This window comes from Clytia hemisphaerica, unplaced genomic scaffold (assembly GCF_902728285.1).
Source record: "Clytia hemisphaerica strain Z4C2 unplaced genomic scaffold, Clytia hemisphaerica genome assembly, whole genome shotgun sequence".
NCBI classification, from domain to species: domain Eukaryota; kingdom Metazoa; phylum Cnidaria; class Hydrozoa; order Leptothecata; family Clytiidae; genus Clytia; species Clytia hemisphaerica.
The window spans coordinates 692193-715800 of NW_027103836.1; the positions used below are offsets into that span (position 1 = coordinate 692193).

At 33.7% G+C, this 23608-nt stretch overlaps 2 protein-coding genes across 2 annotated transcripts; both read right to left on the reverse strand.

Moving 5' to 3' along the window:
* Positions 1 to 424: 424 nt before the first annotated feature.
* Positions 425 to 6061, reverse strand: LOC136807117 (JNK-interacting protein-like). The gene is made up of 10 exons (XM_067063687.1): positions 5977 to 6061; positions 5591 to 5691; positions 5278 to 5378; positions 4949 to 5057; positions 4569 to 4699; positions 3283 to 3384; positions 2438 to 2528; positions 1825 to 2282; positions 982 to 1066; positions 425 to 579 (listed from the first exon to the last, which is right to left on the reverse strand). The coding sequence occupies exons 1-10, from the start codon at positions 6047 to 6049 to the stop codon at positions 535 to 537; spliced, it is 1296 nt and encodes a 431-aa protein (XP_066919788.1). The 5' UTR covers positions 6050 to 6061; the 3' UTR covers positions 425 to 534.
* Positions 6062 to 6362: 301 nt separating this feature from the next.
* Positions 6363 to 18285, reverse strand: LOC136807076 (TBC1 domain family member 2B-like). Its single transcript, XM_067063644.1, has 27 exons — positions 18213 to 18285; positions 17898 to 17952; positions 17374 to 17407; positions 16995 to 17072; positions 16738 to 16803; positions 16376 to 16448; positions 16024 to 16101; positions 15761 to 15809; positions 15441 to 15558; positions 14353 to 14392; positions 13760 to 13875; positions 12850 to 12929; positions 12526 to 12560; positions 12328 to 12392; positions 11899 to 12022; positions 11521 to 11592; positions 10532 to 10599; positions 10223 to 10262; positions 9575 to 9622; positions 8982 to 9083; positions 8720 to 8785; positions 8437 to 8495; positions 7978 to 8056; positions 7658 to 7789; positions 7349 to 7393; positions 6978 to 7112; positions 6363 to 6509 (listed from the first exon to the last, which is right to left on the reverse strand). Exons 1-27 carry the CDS (start codon positions 18222 to 18224, stop codon positions 6363 to 6365), a joined length of 2016 nt encoding a protein of 671 aa, XP_066919745.1. The 5' UTR covers positions 18225 to 18285.
* Between the last annotated feature and the right edge of the window lie 5323 nt (positions 18286 to 23608).

The window sequence follows — 23608 nt, forward strand, 5'->3', positions numbered from 1 at the left end:
CTCTGTAGTAAGAAGTCGCAACTCAAGAATATTTGGAGAAGCATAATAACCTAAAAAAGGTAAAAAGAATGGTAAATAATAATGTTGAAAAAATAACAAATTCTATTTACATAAGTTTATTATATATAACAATTTTATAATAATACTAAGATAATACTGAAAACAAAAATATTCTATGAATTTAGATAATACAAAATAACATATTAGGAATACTGATATTGCCTATTTATAAGCATCTATATAAATTCTAAGCTAAATGACCCATCTTTCGAGTAGTAGAGGTTTAAATAAAAATAGCTTGCTTGGAAAACCGGGGTAAAAAATCAAGATTTAGAATAATTTCTATACAACATAAAATACAAAATTTGAGATAAAAAATATGACAAATATTAAATCTCATAAAAATAAAAAAAATAAAGTGATGCACTTTGTTTCAATTTCAATATCTATTAAAATAGTCTTTGATGATATACCCACCCCCTATGTATCCAATACAAACTTGATATGATAGAAATAGAAAAAAATTTTCATTTTTTATTCGGAATACGAAACAGTCTGAGCAAACCACATTTCACGGCCCTGAAAAAAAAAGAAATGAAAAATGAAGTACAGGAAATTTCTGATCACTCTGGCTAGCTCCATCCTTCTGTGAGTTGGGGACGGGGGTTACACCCTGAAAGATGCCGTGAAAGCCTTACGTTGTGTGGATATGATTAGCTTGACGGGAAAGTTCCAGTGGTAAAAATACATATCAATTCGCTTCAAGAATTCAGTTAAATCCAAATTGGGTGGCTTTTTGTTGTTTGTTCACTCGTGGAGAGATTTTTAGGCATTTTATATTACTTTTCTCGCAAAAATTTCTTTTCAATCTTAAAGCAGAGTAAACTTCTTTCATTTACTTTCATAAAAAACGATTTTATAATCTAAATGACAAATCTGACATTGATACGGAAAAGGTTATAACAAGATAAAGATACTTACGTCATGTTTTTCGGAGCTCCAAAGAACAACGGACGAATCATCGTTCAGGGCACCCATGCATGTCAAAACTAATTTCTCGTCGTTCCTGAAAGATATTGAAATAAAAATGTATTCAAAGCTCAGTACTTAATTCCCAGTACTTCAAAGATTCCCAAAATGGTATTTGATGCTTCTCTGCTTGATGCTCGAGCAAGTACTTTAAGGGCAGAAAGTTTCGCGAAGTTACAAAGTCGCGAAATTTAGCGAATTTAAGTTTCGCAAATTATGGTTTAAGCCGAAATTTCACAGATAGAACTTTCACGAATTCATATAAAATTTACCTTTTTTGGTAACAAAAACTCATAAAACACGCAAAAATTTAGCAAATAGTGCAAAACTGAATAGGAAAGTTTATTTTTCGCGAAAAAACTTTCGCGTTTTTCAGGTTTAATTTCTTACTTGGCAGAAACTTTCGCGAAAAAGGATCAAAATCGCAAAAACGCGAAAGTTTCTGCCCTTAAAGTAAGAGAAGAACCAAGGGTAAATGGAGCAATCCAGGGAGAAAGAGTGGCTCCCTCCCTTGCCTTCGGGTAGATAGCTATCGAAAGAGGAGCCTTCGGGTCGCCTCCGACTGCCGTCGCACACTTACTTTTAACTCTGTCAAAATTTATCCTCAACATGGATGGCGATGGACTGTGTCCGGTTAAAAATATTGAAAACTTCAAAATCTAAATCTAAAGAGTATTGACGCAGTAAACACACAATTCGTCCTTCATGCTTCAATCTTTTCAACACAGAGAACTATTGAAATCGACCCTTACTTTTACAAAAAAAGCTGTAGTCAAAAGTTTGCAAAGAACCTACCTGCATTGGACAAAACAATTGACACGATGTTCACATATCCGTTGTACTTGGTTCATCTTCAAGAACAAATTATCCGTACCACTCTCTAAAGCTTGTGACATGCGTTTCTCAACCATCGCAAAATCCGTTGAATCGTCACCATTATGAGAGTGTGTTGGTGAGAGTTGCTTCTCGTCTAACTTTTCACCCACAAGAGCATGTGAGCACGTGATCACGCCTAGTTTTTGGGGCCCTTTCTTTTTACTATCTGAGCGGCCGGTTTTAATCGCTCCCACGATATCATTCAAAGATAGAGAAGTTTTGTATGACGTAATAGCATCGTTTAGATCATCGCTTGTATCCTCAGCTTTTTGAATGACGTCATTGATGATAAACCGACCGTTACCGAAACCAACCCATAGTTTTCCTTTCAATTCAACGATGGTTGTTATACCAGTGCTCAGCAATGTTCCTGTTTTCTATTAAAACAAATGAAAATGGAGATTGTAATACCCAGTTCATGAAAAGCCTTTTCACATTGAAAGTACGAGATAGAGTATTGAGAGAGTTTTTAACCTCAAATAACCAGAATCCAAAGAAGTCAATTTTTACAATACTGTAATTAATTTCAAACCTTTTCAGAAGCTAATCCACCTTCAACCAAAATATCGACAGTCAACAAAGCAGTGTATTTGGTTTTGTGCCATAAGTGGACAACTGACGACCTAAAAGAAAAGACAATTGAATGAATGGTTACATACATGGAATCAAATAATTACTTTGAGTAATTTTAGTTTAGAATGGTGATGCCTGACCACTAAGAATGGATTTTAGTTTAGAGCTCAACCAAAACAAAAAAATCCAGGTTATGTTTATCTTTACAAACTTGACTTCGGTTGACTTTGCGATTTCGAGCACGAACGGGAAGTTTAATCTGCTCGAGATTCTTCACTTTTCCCTTGACGGGAATAGAACTATAGAAAGGTTTATCAGTTAAGGCCAGGGCAAACCGGTCCAACATTTCATCCAACATGCTTTTTTCTGATGTTGGATGAAATGTGGGACCGGTTTGCGTCAATTCAAATTTTTGGAAAAAGATGAAAATTCAAAAAAAGAAGAAAAAAATCGTGTTGGACGGTGTTGGGTGAAGTTTGATCGCCATCAAACATTTCATCCAACATTTGCGGCGAGATCAAAGAAGCTCTCTCATTGAATTGTGTAATTTTTCGTGTTGGATTGGTTTGGTGGTACTTTTTTCTTTATTTTTTTGAATTTTCATTTTTTTCAAAGTCATGTCGGATGAAATGTTGGATCGGTTTGCCCCGGCCTTGATTTTTGCTTCATCCAACGCAAGTTTTTCCATCAAACATTCCATCCAACATTGGAAAATCATGTTGGATGAAATGTTGGACTGGTTTGCCCTGGCCCTTATATATGGAGGTTCGAATTATCGAGGCTACTTAAAAGGCCTATACTCACCCTTCAACAGAGGACCATACACCATACTTTGAGTCCACCAAATGGGACACGCTGTGTCTTTCCACAGGACAAACTCTCATCGTTCGCGTTGTCTCTAATGTTCTACAAGGTAAAAAGAAATGTTACATTCCTTGTATTGAAGTCCGTCTACCACCATTTGGTTATTGTTAACTGATTTATCCCTTTATCGAATTCGTGGAATTAAGTGGAATCATGAACATAGTAGAGGGCATTTTGTAAAATCGCTCGACTGTTTTGTTAGAAGCACTTGTTATACATTTTTGGAAAGCTAAGGGGTAGGGGAATCGGAATTACTATGTTTCCGATTTTTTTTTCGGACACTTTGGTGTGATTTTCGGACAAATATGATAGTCTCAGGCAAAAATCATAGGGTTAAAAATTAATGAAAATTTTAGCTCGAGAAAACGGAGACCCGTTGTATATTTTTGGAAAGCTCTCAAAAAATTAAGATTAGAGATATATTGCAAGTATAGGTGATTTCTGTACCTAACTCGAGATATTAACCCTTGAAAACCGTGTTTTTCAGCCAGAAACTGCTATTTTGTCCAGTTTTTGCGCTTTTTGAAGCTCAATATCTCGAGTTAAGCGTCTCGAGTCAAGCGACTCCAAAAGATCAATCAAAATTCCCCCTACTAACATATAAACGCCTGGACATCTATCTTTTATTGTCTCTTTGAAGCGAGCTTCATTGCCACCTGTTTTTTAAAATTGGTATGAAAAATCCGACAATATTTCGTCATAATTTTAGTTCTTTGAATTATTTAGGTAAAAAGATTGATTTGATGTTTATCCAGAGTCTCTATAATAAATCCATGCTTGAACATTACTCCTAATGCACAAAAAAATTATTTTCGAATTTTTTTACAAGTTTGTAATTTATTTTATCAACTTTTTCAACTCTGAAATACAGAATTTCAACTGCGTGTATACTTTTGAATCCCTTTTGTCACTGCAATAACTTTTTTTATGACTTGAAAAAATAGCTCGCCAAAGTTGAGAGCCTGTGTAATAAGAATATCGAAATTAGAATGTGACACTCTCTAAAATTATTAGACACTTTTAAGTCAAAATTTTGAGATATTAGTCGGAGTTTTGACAAGCTGACGATGATTTTGCCTCTGTTATCTTTGTTATGATATAGATAAAAGACTCGAGAGGAGTAGAACAACGGAGACTTTTGTCAAAGTTTTGACGTTGTTAACAAGGTATTAAATATCAGGGCATAATCTGGCATAATGGGTAAATTATAGAAAGTTACAACTTACTGTACGTCCAGGACGAATATGGTATTAGCAGCACCACACCAGAACAGGTCATCGATCAGCGAACCACAGAGAACTGGTGAACGACTGATATCCACGTATGTCGGTTGTGTTGGGTGTTCCTTCGTTTTGATCTGAAAAGAGAAGACTTGATTCATTAAAAGACAGTTTGAAATTTTGATCAGCTGAAGTTCTTTTACCAAGAAAGGGTTATGTCACAACTAATTCACGATTGGAGTTTAACTTGAAAGCTCTTCAGATATTTCTGGCACATGAACAAAATATTTCATAAATAACTAGAGTAAAAGAAATGAAACTAGAATCGATCTGCTTTAAGAATTTACGCTATGAAAACGAAAGAGAGACAAACATTAATCACATACGGTGAGGAAAGCGATAGTACCATCCATCAGTGTAAGAATAACATTCCCTGAAGGATCACAACTGATGCTCAAAGCTGTCCCTGATAGTTGTAAACTCCAAACCTCCGTTCTAAAAGGAAAACAAAATGAAAAGTTAAAGATTGTTTGATTTCTGATGAAAACTTGGGTACACCAATGTAAGAAATAAACTAGAAGACAGTATTCCTGAGTATTCAAACGACAATGGTGGTTTCAACACATGAAAAATCAACCAATTTCAACCGAGCTAAAAATGCTTTTAGCATACTTCTTTGCAAACTTTCTCGTTCATAAAATGATGAAAAATTTACTTCTTATCGATATCGATAGCATGTAAGCCCGATTTGATGGTGGATACCAACATCATGTTCAAGCGAGCAAATCGTACCATGTCTAGGCATTTACAATGGACCTGGAAGAAATGAGAAGATGCTCGGTGAATTGATGGGTCGCAACGACAGGGTCACATCGATGAAACAAGATGTCAAATTGTGCATATTATCAAATCTTTGGGAAAAACAATATTGATCTATTATTTTCTAAACGAAGTACTTAAACGAGGCAAACTTTATTCACGTAACTAGTGCCTATTTTCGTCAAAAGATCGAAATCTAAAATACAGACCTGCCACTGTATAGGGACGATATTTCGACTCGCTACATTCAAAACAAATATTTGTGCCATCAAATCTGATGAACAGCATAACCACACGTTATTCCGATTGGCTAAAAGGAAGGAAAGAAAAGTTAGAGCCGGGTCCTTGACGTGAGCCTTTTGTAAGTTATTTTCAAATTTACGGGTTATCTGAGACACTATGTAACGAAAATTACCGAAGCGAAATTCGCGTCATATATATCCATTAGGAACAAAAAGAATTTCGAAACTGGGCTAAATCTATTATGCCGTGAATCAATTTTAAACAATCTCCCGTTTGACGATTTCGGTTTGGCCAAACCACGTAACCAGTCAAGCAAAGACATCCAAACCTTGATCCAGGCCTCTGAAATTACCTTCACATTCGGCACATTTGATGATCATATCATCTTCCAAAGCATCCAAGTTGTCGGAGATTGAAACCATCATCTGTTTTGGTGTGAATTTCTGCATAAAGAAAAGGGAGCGATAAAAGGACACTGAATTGTGTGTTTCAGCTCACGATCTGACATTCAGAGAATTCTAAATGAATCCTAACTTCTAGAACCTAATAGCATTTCCCATAGGGAAAATACAACGCGACTTTCAGAGTGGATTCATAAGTTGTTGAGAGAATAAAGCTGTAATCTTTCAAAGAAAAAGATTTTTCACACAGATTGTAATGTTTATTGTGGATTCACCCAAAAACTGAAGTAGAATTTTCTCCCCATTTTATTCTCGTTTGGGAAATTCCGTTGAAAGATTAACTCACAAGTTTTTGTCGTTTTTTCTCGTATTCCTCATCTTCTTGTTTGCGCTTGTAATTTTCTTCTTCTATTTCTTCCAGATAGTTATTGTATAGTTGTAAGAGTTGTTGAGCTGGTAGTGGGTCTGCAGTGTTGAACACATCCTAATGAAATGAGAAGGATCGGTCTGGTCAGTGTTATGCGTGAACTTATGCCGGGTAATTTTCGTTCATTTGTGGGATAGTTTCAAAATATAGAATCAAGACATACAATCAAAATTAATTAAATTATATAATATACTGATTGAACATATGCACGTTTTGATAGATTATAAATTTGACTTTCAATTAAACATTGCAGTTGACAAAAAAGGCCTTTATTAGTCAATTCGCTTAGAGATATTCTTTTATGATATCGAAAAGCACCTCTATGCTGACAATGCAGAATAAAAAATGTGAATTTCTCAAAATTTGTGCTCGCGCGGCGCAGAAGGGGAGAAAGTTATTCTTTCTTTTGTTTAAAAATACTGTTTAAGTAGGTGGTATGAGATCATTTAATGATGTACTTTAATTCGAAAAAATTATAGCCATAACTTTGGTATATTAAAAAAAGCCCAATCAAAACAGACTTACATTCATTAACTGTTCGTTGTCATGGTAATTCTTGCCCATTTTTTTCAACCTTCGCATCGTCATCAGGGAGTCTTTGGATTTCAATATGTTCTTTTGGTGAATTTTGATCAAGGAGAACGCGATCTTGTAAAGAACCTACATAAATGAAGATGACAATTATCGCAATAGGTTTAAAGAAATACAGTTTAACTCTTGCTGATTCGAACTTACGAAAGTATTTTAGTTACTTTAAAAAATAGTTCGGATCATAGAAGAAAGATTCGAATAAACGAAGTTTGAATATTGCATTTGACGGCAAACAGTAGATCAAAAGTATATTGACTCAACACTGAACACAATTTAACGACGGGAAAATGAGAGACTGCACTTACACTATGCCCGTACACCAGAAACACATCCCATACGTGTAAAACTACCTGAAACACAAATAGAAAATCAAAATTGAGCAAGAAACGACCCATTACATTTTGTTTCATTTTTATAGATATTTTCAAAATCAGGATTGAAGCCTAATTATAATTTAGATCTAAAATTACTCAACAGCAGATATTGGCAAAGATCTTCTTCGTTAGTAAAGTTTTACTTATGGACAGTATTGCTTTGATTCATGTTATACAACTCCTTTTTTTCTAAATATAATCTACATCTTCTAGAACAAAAAGCTCAATCATAAGAATTACCTCGATTGGAAGAGAGTCGACGAAAATAGTCATGAACCAGTTAAAAGTGACCGGTGAAAGTTCGCAAGTCAAATCGTCCAAGTGTTTCATCAATCCTGGCATCTCTTGGTGACAGATTGCTTCAAATACTCTCTGAAAGTGAAAGAAATCATTTTAGTCAAAGGTAGGACGTACAAGGGGATCATATATTGTGAAGACTTCTCTGTGATATTTAGTGGCGTTCTTTTACCTTGGTGAGTATATAGATTTGGGTGGAAAAGGAGCGCAGTGAGGCCAGTAGCCGATATAATATTTAAAATAATTATGCATTTTCAACCTACCTGATTGGCTTGCGTTCCAGAAAGATATGTGTTGTAATGTGTTTTACAGAAGAATAATTCAGTCACGGCTACCAATAACCTATAAGAGCAATACAATTAAATCAAGAGTGAATGGGCAAGTAAGAGGGGGAGTCGTAGCTGTTTAAGTTCTAAGACGGACCAGTTATGACCAGTAACGTGGGTGGTTGGGAAGGGGCAAGAATGATTCTTTTTTTGGGGCGAGGCGCGAAAAGACGCCTTTGATTTTGGCGATCCTTCCCCAATTAGCAGTGTTTAACCAAAAAGAAAAATTATCCAAAACAATTGCTCCTTTTGCTCGTATAGTAATTCAAGAGATATTTTTTCGCAAAGGCGGTTATTACCAGAGTTTACACCGATTTCGGTGATCCACTTCACTACCATCTCTAACAATAGAAAACTGAGATGGGAGAATTCAGGTCTGGTGGAATAGATGCTTACCAAAAGGAAGTTTCTTCGTCGAGGTAAAGAAGACCAAATGCCACCATGAAATTCATCCCCTGTACGAAATTAGAGAGGGAACGTTAGAGATGAATGAACGCTTTTAAAAGGAGTGTTTGCGGTTTGAGGCCCTTAAAAGTTTGCAAAAATACCCTAGAATAGAAGTCTTTCTTTCAAATGTATAGTTCTAAGTTCTATTTTAAATTTATAGTTCTAAAGAAAAAGCAAACGAGCAAAGACTTTTGATACAAAAAAGCACTAGGTCAATATTAGAATAACCTACTTGACAGTAACTGATCTCAGGATTGTGCAGAATGTAAGCTCGCAAAACCCTTTGTAGCACAGGTACCTATGAACAAATCAAGGAGAGACAATGTTCAAAACAAAGGAAGTGACTGAAAAGGTTTAAAGTCTGTTCCAAAAAAATTGACAGTCTGCACTTTTTGAAGCATTTCCACGAAGGGAAAGAAGATAAAATTTAAAGTGAATGGAAAAGTCTAGTTTAATAGCCTTCGGAAAAAAGTCTACATTGAAAATCGGAATACCTTGCCGCTGTCCATAGACTGGAAATCTTTATGCGTAGGGAAAGTCCGTAATAAATCGATCTTGATTTGTTTTTCTATTGATCCATCAATTTCTTCTTCTTCCTGGTAAAGCATAAGAAAAATAAAATTTCATCCAATCAAATAAGAATATTCATCCAGCAATAGACTTTTCCAGAAAAAGATATTACCTGCACTGTTAAGGATATTGATTTTTCGAAGTATCGAACCCCCTGGATATCCTACTTTATAAGTAAAGAACCCTGGATATCCACTCTTAAAAACATGCTCAACTTTCTGGATATCCTCTCTTAGAAAGATGCATAACCCCTGGATATCCACTTTTAAACAAAAATCGTTAACCCCCTGGATATCCGATATCCTCAACAGGGGGGGGGGGGCACAGATTATTTCTGGAAAAGCCCAATTAAATTATTATGATCCAATTGAATTAGATTTTTCGTCGTTTTTGAGTAAATATCACATCGACAATGAGCTAGATGATATCGGACTTGTTGTTCCACAAACACTTTAAATGATAAAGATAATTGACAAAAAAACTTTTTACAAATACTCAACAAGCTTTTCAATCTTACCATTAAATCAGGAAGTCTTTTAATCAGCGAATTGTAATAATTTTTGCCCTGAAAATTTAAATTGATCAACTATAAGGTACGTAGATTAGTCTCCGGCCGTAAATCATTTAAACAACATTCCATAATATTCTAAATTTTCAACAAATCAATTTCAAATAATTTCATATCCAGATATATAGAGTCGTAATATTCATACCACTACCTCTTAAGAAGAACTTATTTTAGCGGGAACTAATTTTGCCGAATTCGGTATATTTAGACAAAATTCGCCTAAATTAGTTCCAGCCAAAATTAAAAAACTTTGCTCACTCGCCAAAATAAGTTCTCGCCAAAATTATTTTTTTTGGTATTTTGCCTAAAAGAGTTATTGAGTTCACGAGTTCACAAAAAAAGCTTCAAATAAGGCAAAATAGAACAGATTTACGCTGTCCTTCGCCAAAATAACTTTCTTTTAAAAGACTCTACAGAAGCTATCCAACAAGCTATAAACGAGCTTTAACTCTTTCTAGATCCGGAGATATAAGAGTTTACAGTTTGAACTAGCGATTTTCTTTAAAAAACTTAGAAAAAATGTCCTTGGTACTTAAAGGGTTAAAGAGTTAAAAAATTCTATTGAAACATATAAAGATATTTTGATTCAAAAAGTACCTTTTCTGAAACAACTTCTTCAACTCTCTTATTGATAACCCTAAAAATAAGAAAAGAAAGGATAGTTTTGATTACCTTATTTCACGAATTTTACTAGGCATTTTAAGGACACCATGACTGGTTTTAATTAAGGGGGTTTTTATTAACACGAAATTTTTCAATTGGCGTTAATAAAATTACTAGTAATATTTGAGTAATAAGGTAGTCTGCTTGCCATCGATCTCAATAAACGTGTTGAATATCGTTAAAAATGACCTTGAAAGCGATTCAATATGCAATATTTTAAGATAAGGGTTTTTCTTGGCTTACAGTTTCCATATAGTTGATCGGAATTCATGCGGTATTCCCTTTTGCACCAATTTCAATAGGTTCTCCTCCTAAAATTAAAGTTCGAAAATTAAAATCAAATTGGTGATCAGTGGGAATTTCGAGTGATTGTCTACATAAAAGAAATGTAACCAAATACTTTAGGCGTAAAAACTTTCAAAAACAGAATCTTTCGGCTGTTCTATGACTTTTAACAAGGGCAATTCATGAAGCTTTATACACGCAAAATATTCTTAAAAACTTTAGAAGTCTATAAAACTTCGAAATCTTGATAATCAAGTTTTAATCACTTTTTAGCCTTTCACACAGTCTTCCATTGTCTTTTTCTTCGTGCAAAAACTGAAAGGTTGAAGAACAGCCACTGTTGTCGAATTAAAGACATATTTGTTACATTTTCGTTTAGAATTCCCACATTTATCCCAACTATTTGCTATTTAAGTAAATGTCATTCTCGCGAAAGTTTCTGCTCGTGAAAGTTTATAGTCCTAAATTAGTTAGGGTTTTAATGTGACGTAACGTGGTTTGCTAAGAAAGCTTTCGTCACATTACGCAATAGGGGCGTAATATAAAGTTATACAGATTAGTGAAATCGTTCAGATTAAAGCAAGAAATCATAGATTGCCTTTCGAGAAGCTAGTGATGTTTTATCGAGAACAAAGAATCATTTTACGACTGATAAAATTCGATGTTACATGGACCAGACCCACATTTACGGGAATTTAAAGGTTGATTGCCGTACAGTGTTTGATGCCATAGCCCTCTCGTGATGTGAAATTTTTTTAAGCTAAATGAGCTGAAAGAATAATTTTTCTCGAGAATGCCCCTCAACAGTAACCTTTCAAGGAGAATCATCGGTAACACAGGTTTTGCCGACGGAGCGTACTACGCTACGGCAAACCTAAGGTATACTCAGTGTAGAGTGAACACTGTCATTTAGTGAATCTACAATCAGTTCTTTATTGGATACAAACCTCTAGTTTAAAAGGATGATGATTAACGTTCCCAGCAAACGTCTGCCATTTCTTGTAATGTTCTGACGATTCCTGAAAAGGATGAACAGCAAGTCAAAAGGGTGGCCGATTAAATTTTGAGTGTCAAATAAGTCAGTCTAATTCCTTCCAGACACCTTGCTTAATATGCCTGGCCCGAGTAAAATACTAACAAAAGTCTTCAATAAGGCAAATTTTGTTGTCAATTCAGGTCAATTCTACACCCTATTAAGGGCAAGATATCAAAAGTTTGCTCAGATCTAAAGAGTTGCCCAGTGTATAAAGTGACACCATTCAATACCTCAGTCACTGATCTATATTCAAATTAACCCAAAATAAAACACATCGAGTCAAAATCACCTGCAGTAACGTGGTATATTTATGCTTCAATATTTGACATGTATATAACATGGTTTGCAAAGGGGAATCCCGTTTTCCATGTTGGAATCCGAATCGGTCTTCGTGTAAGTCCATTTTTCCGTCACTGGAAAAAAGGAATCATTATTCAACCAAGTTCCTTGATCAAATACAATCCAATATTTGAGTTAAGAAAATTTGATTTTTTCTCGCCTGGACCCTAACTGCCGTCAAAAAAGAAATAATGCCGTTACATAAAGGATCAACGTATAATACAAGTTTTAGATTTACGTTCACTACAATAGAGATTTTTTTAAGTAACGTAACTTCCGACATTACCGAGGCAAATGTTCGATTCGCGTAAAGAATCGCCTCTACAGATTCGAACGTTTGCTTTCATAATGACGAAAATTCCGTAACCTCTGTATTTACCTGTTGAATTTCGGCAGTGTTTCGTTATTTTCACGTTCTAGTAAGGTTAAAATCTTCTTTGAGAACTGAAAAGAAAAAATCTTTTGTAAATATCATACGAAAGAGTCTTCTAGATTGGAACTTTTGAAAACCAAAAAGTAACAAAGAACAAAAAGAGGACGCTGCGTGACACCATGGGAATCAGGGAAATCGACTTACAGGTACTGTAGTTGTTACTTTGTGAGAGTCATCCTCTAAAATTTGAAAAAATCAAAAGAGGAAAGACATTAGTAGGAGACTACCATCCACTGTAAGTGTGCACTTTTTTCTACTATGTGGGAATCATGTTTGGCTAAAAGCGAACGGGCCTTAGTCTACTTCGGTCCGCCTCCATAACTTCGTGAAATATCAAGACTCTTTTTCTCGAGCATAAAAGGAACCGAAACAACTCGATCTTAAATTGCAGCCGATCACCTTTAACAGCATCATAAAACATTTATTTAAGAAGTCAAAAAAATACAATCTGATTAAAATTAAACTTACCATCAACGAGTGAATCAAGGATGGTGCATACAAAATCACGTTTGATGTTTGTGCTTTCGGTTTCCAAAGATTCGTATTTTCTGCGACGATCGTAGGGAGGTTTGGTGGAAGAAAAGAGATAGTAAAAATATCGAAAATAAGAGGTGGTCATTTTGGTACATAATGTAACAGCCTCTCGAACTTTATATCAGAAAAGTAATTTTCTAAAGGTTTCTATAGATAATGAGAAAGAAGATTCTATTAAAATGTGCTATATAACGATATTGATAGCCCATTACACACAGATTATTAAATGACCTAAGGTTGTAGTAATTAAGGTAACGTTTTTCTTGACAAGTATGGGTAATTCAAATTCTCTTGATATTGTGAGTGGAAAATTATTGGCTAGTGGAAGCGTTGCGAAAATCAATGATGTTATGCAGGGTCAACACTGACGCCTTGCTTTGAAAAACTGAAGTAAAATATTAAAAAAGAAGCCTGTAACATACTCCTAACCATATACCGGGTGACCCACGAAAAAGTTCAGACGTTTCCCGACGTCTTGAGGCCGAACAAATGTCCCAAAGTGCTTGGAGTTTTGATATTTAGAAAGTAGATATCCTAACTTAAAATTTGAGCTATCACTTTTTAAATTTGACCAACTTGTTCTCTGCTTATGAGCTTTTAAAGTCAGAATTCACTTTACGGAAAGTGTGAAAAACACGTAAAAAAGGGTATGAGGATCCAAAAATTCAAAAATGGTCCAATAAGGTTCAGAATATAGCCTGGAAGTCTATAAACCCGTGCCAAATTGAAATATCCGATTAAATTTAAGAGATGGCCCAAAATCGACTTTCAAACTCCAAATTTCGAAAAATGAGGAAATAATCTAAATTCTCAATAGATTTCGACCATGAATGTAGACTCTTACCTTCTATAAGCACGCAAATCTTCCACGATATTTTCACAATCTTCGTTCAGCTTTTGTACTTGCTCGTTTAAATAAATGTTTCGGCCTTGCATAAGGTTACACTCATTGCATGATACCTAAAGAGATAAATTCCTTCATTTATTAATTTACTGTATTCATGTATAGTGTGTTATGAGACCTTAGGAGGACATTTTCTAACTGAGAAAAGGAGCCAAAGTTACAAAAAGAGACCATCTGAAAATATCAGCTAGCTTTTTTTGAAATTCCAATTCTTTTTTATCGTTGTTACTAACCATACATTTTTCGTAACAAAATCTATTCAAAAGTTTAAAATATCAAAACGTTATGCCTCTTTAACAAGATAAAGCTTTTTGATAAAAAAACTTTATGAAAAATTCCAATAAGATGACGTCATCGAAGACAACAAAGGATGACAAATGACGAGATATGACGTATAGAAAGTATAACGTAAGGTACATTAGATCAAAAACCACAAAAATTAAATGTAATGCTGATTCCCAACACGAGTCATAAGAACACCTTTTTTTAATTGATTCAGTTCCATTTAGTAAGGGTATGAACAGAATATTGACCTTTTTGTCTGTAATGTCTTGCATGGAACCAACCACGGACCTGTTAAATGAAAAAAAATTTGAAGCATGAAAAAAAAAAACGATACAGATATGTTGTGGAAGACCGAAATCCACGTTCCCAAAACATCGATTTAAAAGTTTTTGATTGCGAAGACTTTTTGTCATAGTTATGGTTGAAAAAAGATGCAGCTAAATTAGAAGGTTGCAGAAAAAGTGGTCAAGGATGAATAATTACCAAGAAGCCAATTTCTTTCGTAAAAACCCAGACGCCATTTTGTTACCTCTCTTCGTTAAAAAATATTCAACAGAGGGAACACTTTAATCCCAATTCTACCAACATTATTTCAAATAGTGATACTAATTTCAAGTTTTCTTTACAAAATGTCCCGATGGAGGAATAAAAGAGTTTGCTATTTGATTATAACACGTAATTTTATCATTTACATATCAAAAACCTCTAATAAAATATTCAAGGTTAAATAAAGACCAATAAAGATATAATAAAGTAAAAATACGAAACCAAAAATCCTTTAAAAAGCAAACATTTTGTTCTATTCTATAAGGATTGGCGAAACATTACTATGTATAATTTGACTAAATGGTGGCAATGTTTTTGAGGGGGAGGGGGGGGGTCTGAAAGCTCGAATAAGGAGGATCAAGAGATTTGATATAAACACAATCTGAATGATAAGAATGGTTCTCCCTTTAAAACCATTAAAGCTTGATAGAAAATAGTACATTTAGTATACAAAAGCCTAATCCATGGGGAATTGGCTTAATCCCTATTCCTTAGATGGTAAGAGCCTTATACAAAAGAACACAATCATAACCAGTCACGACACAAGAAAACCAGCCTTGAGATATCGGCTACCTTGAGATGTGGTCTTAACTATTTATTTTCAAATCTCCAATATTATTATCTAGAATTAGGTCAGATTAGGTAGAGCTACACTCACTAACTTAATCCAAAGAAAGCATCACAAAGACGCGAAGTATAGGAATAACAAAATACAACTTGAATTCAAAATTCGACCTAAAACTTGCATGTAAAACTTTTTATAACCAATCAACCAACACCTAGATTTTACCTTAATGGTGCAGCTTGTACGGTTCTTTTCTCTTCAGTTTCTTGTGCAGCATTCGCCACATGGTCCGTCAAATCTTTTCGACTTCGCTTTCGACTGAATATCCTCTGGAAGAAGCTCCCTGGAAAGAAATGAAAAAACGAAGAATGAAAAAACGAAGGTCTTGAAACGTTCCGTTAAATCTCAATACATGGGGGGGGGGTGAACGAACCTTTTTAAGGCAAAAAAAAGACTATTAGAAATGTGATGATACCCCCTGGAAAATAGAAAATTTTGCAAAAGAAATCTTGGAAAAGTTATTTTCATTCATGAAGTACACTTACGTTTTTTTGTTTTCTTTTCTTCGTGGGTTGGCTTTATTTCTAGGGGTTCCTAAACGAACAGTAGCAATAAAACAACACATATTAAATTGGGAGCTTGAAACGAAAACACGAGGGAAAACTAATTTTACCCGGATTACCTTACTTAAAAACTTTTTAAGCCCCTATAAAACAATTCTTTAGGGAGAAATAACAACATTATAATTCCCTTCTTGAATTAAGCTCCTAAGGGGTAACATAGCATAATAAAATCGATTGACACTTACGTCTTCTGGTACTGCTTGGAGGATCGAATCACGTGTGCCTGGACTTCCTGTAACCGCTGGTTTCAATTTCACTTGTTTCTGAAAATAATAAGAGCAATGAAATATGAAATACTGAAATATCTACCTCTTCATTTTAGGGTCCAAATTCATAAACTTAATAACAGTGATTTCAGAAAATGATCCAACATTCAACCTAATGATTGTCTCCTGGGCTATGTAAGGGTAACACATAAGGAACACAACATAAAGCTAGAAAACTACGTATCTAGAGAAGAGCATATTGAGAACCGGATCATGTATAACATACTGCTAGTTGTTGGAAAATATGATTGAGGAAGTGCTGATGTCCTACCTGTAAAGTGTTGACCCATTTCATCATAGTTTTGTGTGTATCGGCACTAATACAATATTCCACTCCTCGGATACTGAAATTAAAAATTTGGAAAAAATAAAATCACTCTATAAGAATTATAAGGAAATGTATTCCTAAGGTCATTTAGGACAACCTACTAGGCAGTCTGACATGACAGGCTGTAAGTTTTTATTAGAAACATCAATTTACTAATCAGCACTTGAAATTCATTTATTTCTACTTGAATGAAAAAAGACAGATTTAAGACCTTTTAGTTGGGAATCAGCCTCTTAACTAATCTAACTGAGCTGTCACTTGGCCAGTATGTTCATATGGACTTTAAAGGTAATTTTTACACTCACTTGATGATAAATTCATGTTCTGTTGAGCTGCCAAAAGAAATACCAGCACCAAACAGTGGTACACATCTGAAAAATGAAGGATATTATCACATTATGACTTTGAGCAATACAATTATTGTATGTTAGAGCTCATAAATTTTGAAGTGGTAGTACCACGAGGTAAAATAAAAGTAGAAAAAACTGCTATGCTATGACAGAGAAGCTCTTTAATAATTGACCCTTTTGCAAAACAGAATGTTGTAATCAAAAGATCTTACTCGTGAGGTCTTTCTGTTGAAGCTTCCTTTTCATTTTTGTGAAATTCTAATTGGTTTGTTCTCTTGTTCAAAACGCACCTGATGATATGAAGAATACATAATATAAATACATAGGTTTCAGCAATGATACTTATAGCTTTACACCAGAGAAAATATTTTGAGAAAGTTTTTTCTGATAATAAAGATTCTTAAGTAATGGAAGATTAACTCCAGGATTTGTTGACCATCCAAGAAGCTTTTAATAACTGAGTTGAAGAACCTGACCGGAGCTCAAGTTCTAAAAAATTATAACCATTTGTAGAAGGATATTCATGACTCATGTATCTACTATATAAAAATTACTTTTTCAAAAGGTAGGATTTAAAGAGAAAACCATTACCAGTGCTTCTTTGAACCCTTTAGTTTACCAAGACCTAAGATTAGAGAAAGAACAATTTGATTTATAATAAACTTATCAATTTGAGTATTGTAAAAAACTATTAATGATGTTATCCAACTTCGTCCCAGCTGGTACTAAGGTACTAAGATGAATGACATTGAAATGGTTGAAAATCTCAAGAGCAAATAGAATCTAATGTTTTGTTTTTGCACTGAGTCATCTTATGCATCTAAAAGCCAGACAAAGGCTGGGCATCAGTAAGCAGTAAGATTTTCAACCATTTCACTGTCATTCATCTTAGTACCAACAGATCTTTTATGATCGATTATATTGTCAAATGAAGTTTTTTGCACAGTAATGCGAACAAAGCGCAAAGATACAAAGGAACAAGGTTAGGTTTTATCATTTTAAGAGCCTCAAGAGAAAGTAATGGCCAAAATCTATCATTTCCACAAGATTTCTATGTGTTAAAGAGTCTATTTTCGTTAAAAAGGATTTTGGATTTTTGATCCAATCAAACAAACCTGAGGTGGAGGGTGCATTCTTCACATGCAAAAGTCCTGAGAGATCATCATTGTGCTGAATACAAGAAAACACTTAATATATGAATCAACATATATAGCTTTCATAGAGATTTCTATTAATTTCAATGCACTGAGAATTTTTTGTCTTGTAAAACTTTTGGAAAATATAAATTGTCACGTTTCATGTAGATAATTTTTTTAGTTATAGATTAATTTAGACTTTGAGAGGGTAATTTTGTTTAAAGAAATGATATGTACTTCAAAATAAATCAAGCTGTGATGTTACTAGAATGATGGAAGATGAAAATAACTTACCTGTTTTTCCATCCCAAAGCATCTACAAAGTTCAAGTTATTTTTGTCAATGATTTTTTTTATTTCAACTGAAAATTCATAAACAAAATGAAAGTAATAATTCAGTGTATCAAAGATTTTTTAAGTTGTAATGCAAATTAATCACTGAATTGTGCATAGTAAGGAGGGAGATGTACTTTCTTTCCCATGAAATTCACCAAAAGAGGAGTGTTTTAAAAAAACTGTGTGAGAAAAAAAACCACAAAATCTTGTTCAATGTTTACATTGAAATGTGAGAATGTGATAGTAATTAATACTAATACTTAATAAATATTTACATAAACAAACAATTTTATTGCAAAAAGATTGTTACCATTTAAATATTCCTGTAGTAGATAGATTTATTTATTGAAAATATCTTAGAGACAGAAATTTTAGTGTTTTTTTTTTTAATTTGGCGGATGGCAAAAAAAAAATTGAAATTTTAGACCCAGGAGCTGTCAACATAACATTTAAAAAAGTAGTCGTTCTAATAACAGCTTTGTCCTTGCTTATTGTGACCATATTTGCACTTGGGGAACAGGGGGCACTTGAGAAAGGAGAAGAGACTGAAACTCATTATAGCAAGCGATACCTTTATGGACCTACCTGATAATAAAATTAAACAGTTTTAAAAAATAGTTTGGAAATCATAATGAAGGATATCTATTGGGAGACATGCTGATAAATAACGAGATTGCTCACGGGAATTTCTAACCCGCGCAAGCAAACCCGCACCTGTCAATCATTTTTTAGACCTGTCAATCATTTTTATCTGCTTTTCTTTTCACTTGTGGTTTCGAAAAAAGTGTTTGTAAGATAATAAAAAAGACGAAATTTATGCATTTTCATGCATTTTTTTAGTTCAAAGTTTTGGAATACTGGATTTTCAAGAGAAGGGAAAGTCATAACTCTTGACTCTTGACTCTCCACCCACCTAATCCATTTTGAAATACATTACTTGACACACTTGAGTCAAACTGCACTGAGGTGACACTACATAAAATTTTTGTTTCTTAAAAATATAACGGGAATTTCCAAAAATATTAAGAGCTCATAAAACCAGAAAAAGGTTTGTCAATGCTGACAAAATAACACAAACTTCAATGCACCGTATAGGATTCGAACTCTCAAAAAATGATTTTCACATATTTGACAGCTCATCGCCTTATCCACTCCGGCACTCATGTTGTTATTAACGAATAATGATTAACAAGATTATTTCTTTATTTGCAATGACCTGTATAATTTTATTTAACTTCTTAAGAGCATGAATCTGGTAATGTCACCCAAATAGATGAAAAAATTTGGAAAAAATAAAGTTTTGACTTTCACTTTTATTCCTGGATAATTTTTTAATTAATGACTTCAATTTTCAGAAAACATAAGTATCAGGGCTTAATCAAACTGGCTTGGTCAAGAAATTTGACCTAGAGTAATTATAATCAAACAAATTTGGCAAAAAACTCTTTGTAGTTTACACTTCATTTGAGATAAAATATGCATAATCTAATACTTGTCTTAGATTTCAGATCATGGCTAATATATTAAGCTGCATTGAAAAGCAATTTTTACCGTCCAGTATGTCATATTTTTCAAATTCTGACACTTTTTCCGAAAGAAAATCTAAAATATTAAAAAATATTCCCATAAAGTTTGACTTCATGAAAAGAAAACTGGCTATGGTCAGGTAATTTCATTCTAGATTTGAAGGACTCATCATAAGCCTTCCAAAAAACCAAAAGTTTGCTATATTTCAGTTAGCCAATAAAAGATTAGAAAATGAAACCTTGTTGGTTGCGGACATAACTTTTTGTTAAATTTGATTCAAAATCAGCAATAGACATTAAATTTATTTATTTTTTGGCTTTTAAAACTTGGCTGTACTTGAACCAAAACTTAATTATTGAAATTTGTTGTCTTGAAAGGTCTTTATAACTATGATTTCCTGAAAATTGAAGATTTATTTGTAAAAGAGAACCCAACCACATATATTTTTTGTTAAAATCTAATTTTAAAAGTTATGATTTGAGCTTGACATCAACTGCTGTACATCTTCATAATCAGTAAATATCATTTTTCTGTGAAAGTCACTCAACTTTTTCAATAGAAAGGGTTAAATGTATAATAATGATGTGTTGCGGACATAACTTTTTTTCTTCCAGGGTAGAACCACAGAACATTATACATCATTTATTTAAAATTTTGGAGTGTCTTTTTCTGTTGCCAAAATTTGAGGAATATTATAGAGACTAAATCAATATAAAACCAAAAGATTTGGTTTGGTTTGAATTCAGCTATTACATGTTTTTCTTTGAAAAGAACAAATGAAGACTTATAAATGATATTAAAACTTTCTCATATTTCTAATAGACGAACGACCCTAGAGGACACATAAAATTGAAAAAAGCAAGTAAATGCAAGGTTTTTACAAATGTAACTCTTTAGTATTGTCAAAGTGTTAGCATAAGTGCTTAAAAGGGTTAAAAATCTGATAAAAACCTTAAATAGTTATGTCCGCAACATACAATTTGCTGCAGAATATGACTCTGTTTTGAGCTATTGGAGCAAATCTAACCAGTCTGTAAGTGAATGTGTAGTAGATTATGTTGTGTGAACACTACACAATGAATTTAATATGCAAATTAATGCATAATTTATCCTTTATTCAAGCTCGCAGGCTCAGAACCGTCATTTTCAAAGAAACAAAAAAGTTATTTTTCTGTTAAAATTCTCATTTTGGACCTCAACTTGGCATCAGAGTATTTGTTTTCTATTTCTAATAGCCTAAGCACTACTTCCATATAATAAAACATCATGCCAGCTTGCAAATACATTTTATCAGCAACATTTTAAATGAAATAGTTATGTCCGCAACATGAAATACATATGATATGAGGTGAAAAGACTGAAATCTTGCCAATGGAAAATTATCAGACTTTTTTCTGGTTGTAACCAACTTAAAAGGACCTCAAATGTAATAATTTGTCAAAGAAACCTAAAAATGGTGTTTGGGGGCTGAGAAAACTTCATGATTTGTTGCGGACATAACTTTTTGTTACGGACATAACTAATTTTTGGGGAAACTGTTTTGTTTCACCGTCTCCCAACAAGTAGACTTTGAGACTTCAAATTTGTATAAAATGACCCCAAATATGACCCTTGATGTAGAAAAATGACTCAGCTGAGTAAGGATAACTCCTTTGAAAATTTAAAGGATAAAATAATGTGCGGACATAACTCAAAAGTGTGAACGGAAATCATACCCTGTTCACTTCAAAATTGAATATTTTTCAATGAAGGACAACTGGTATTTTAGTGTTACTTGGTTTGGTTCTCTAATGGATGGGAAGGGTTAAAAATCAAATAACTATAGATATTAACACTTTCACTTCTCTAGCAAATCAATAACTTTGTGAACGGAAAAAGTTATGTCCGCAACTTTTTGCATTTATTCTGGGAAAAACTTAATTTCAAAAAATCTTTTTGTAGATTCTGTTTTTCATATTTATTGGCTGTAATAAAAACAAAAATTAAGTATGATCAGAGATGATTGGCCTAGATTATCAAATAATGAACTTAGACAATTTGCTAAAAACCTAATTTTCCGTTCACATTTTGATGTAAAAAGTGAAAAAAATGACTGTTTAAGCTTGCCAGTATCAAGACTGATAAAATACATCAGCTTGTATCATTATTGCATGCACCTAGATTTTTCACTGGAGCCTTAAAGTTGACAAGTTGACAAAACCGAAAATGGGTGACATTAGCAGACTCATGCTCTTAAACAAATGATTTTAGATCATTTCCAACATGCGGGAGCCGATAACTCATCGAGATTTTCAGGGAATTTTCAGGACTCTTTATTAGTCTTTTAAAGTGGGACTGCAGCAAACGGGTTGTAAACCCTGCTAGTGCCTTTAAAATAGAATTTCCATCTGGGGGGTTAGGATACTCTCCAATCTCCTTGAATTCTCAAAAGAATGAAGAGAGGAGCTTTTTCTAGTATACAGTACCCATATACAGCAGACAGAATTCACAGAGCGTACACGCGGGCGATTAAACACGATCGTGCGGAATGCAGGTCAAAAATTCCCGTGAGCAATCTCGTTATTTATCAAAAAGTATTGGGAGACTTTTGCAAAAAATATAAAAAAACTATTACCCACTTTTCTATGTAATTGATTGTTTTTTGTTTCTGATAAAATCACAAACTAAGTATCATCTCTAATTATTAATAAGATAATTTGCTTTTTACTTCATAAATCTTGGGAATCGAAAGTTAAATGATAAAAAACTAAGACATTACAGTTAAGGATGAGTGACCAGACTGGACCAGATAGTAATAAAAAACCACTTTATTACTTCACTTTTTTACTTCAGGTAGGTCAAAACAATTTTTCAATGGCCGTCAGAGCAATTGAGAAAAAAGCTATACTTTAAAAGAACAAATAGTAGGGTGCGCACTCGTCGGGATTTTTCGCCCTGAACAAGGAAGAATTTACAAAAATGAACTTCAATGCTTACCTACTTACCTTTAAATCATACAAATCTGATCATTCTTTTTTTTTAAATCAATCAGGAATGTCAGGGAAACAATTAAAAAAAACTGCATCCAGGTATCTATTTTTTTTCTAAAGATATTGATGTTTTTCAATGTCAAGGTGAAAACACGACTTAGTGCTGACCACGGCACCGGAAAATTTTCGTCCCACATTGAAACAAATGGCTGTTGCTATTCATTGAGCTGGTTCATCTTTTCAATCGCGTTTTTTTTAGGAAACCCAGGGTAAAATTAGGCTACAATACGCTTTATTTGAAAATCTACAGGCCGACTGGAATTTTGAAAAATAGAAGAAATTGCAATTTTTTAACAAGTTTGCGGATTTTTTCATTTAAGCGCCATACACCATCTGAAAGCTGTGGATTTCAGCTTTCCAGACGGTGTCAATCGAACAACTTCGAACAAAAATCGCAATCCAGCCAATCGAACATAATCGAACGCAATCAAATAATTGGGATTCAATTGTCAAACGTAATCGAATCTGAATCAAACGGCCGATTCCTGGGTAATATACGATTGTGCTCGATTGTGTTTGAGTAAGAGGTTAGATTGGTTCCATTGATAGTTGAACTATGTTATATGTCATTTGCATTCGAATAATCTTTGATTTCGTTCGATTAGGATTATGTTTGATGAGTTTGATTAAATTAAATTGGATCACACTGTTAGGGCTTTTTAGTGGACGACCAAGTGCTTAAGGACCACACCAAAGCGAATAAAATCAAATATAATTGAATCAATCGAACATAATCAAATACAATCGAACGTAATCAAAGCAATCGAACAGCAAATCCTGGGTAATATTCAATTGCAAT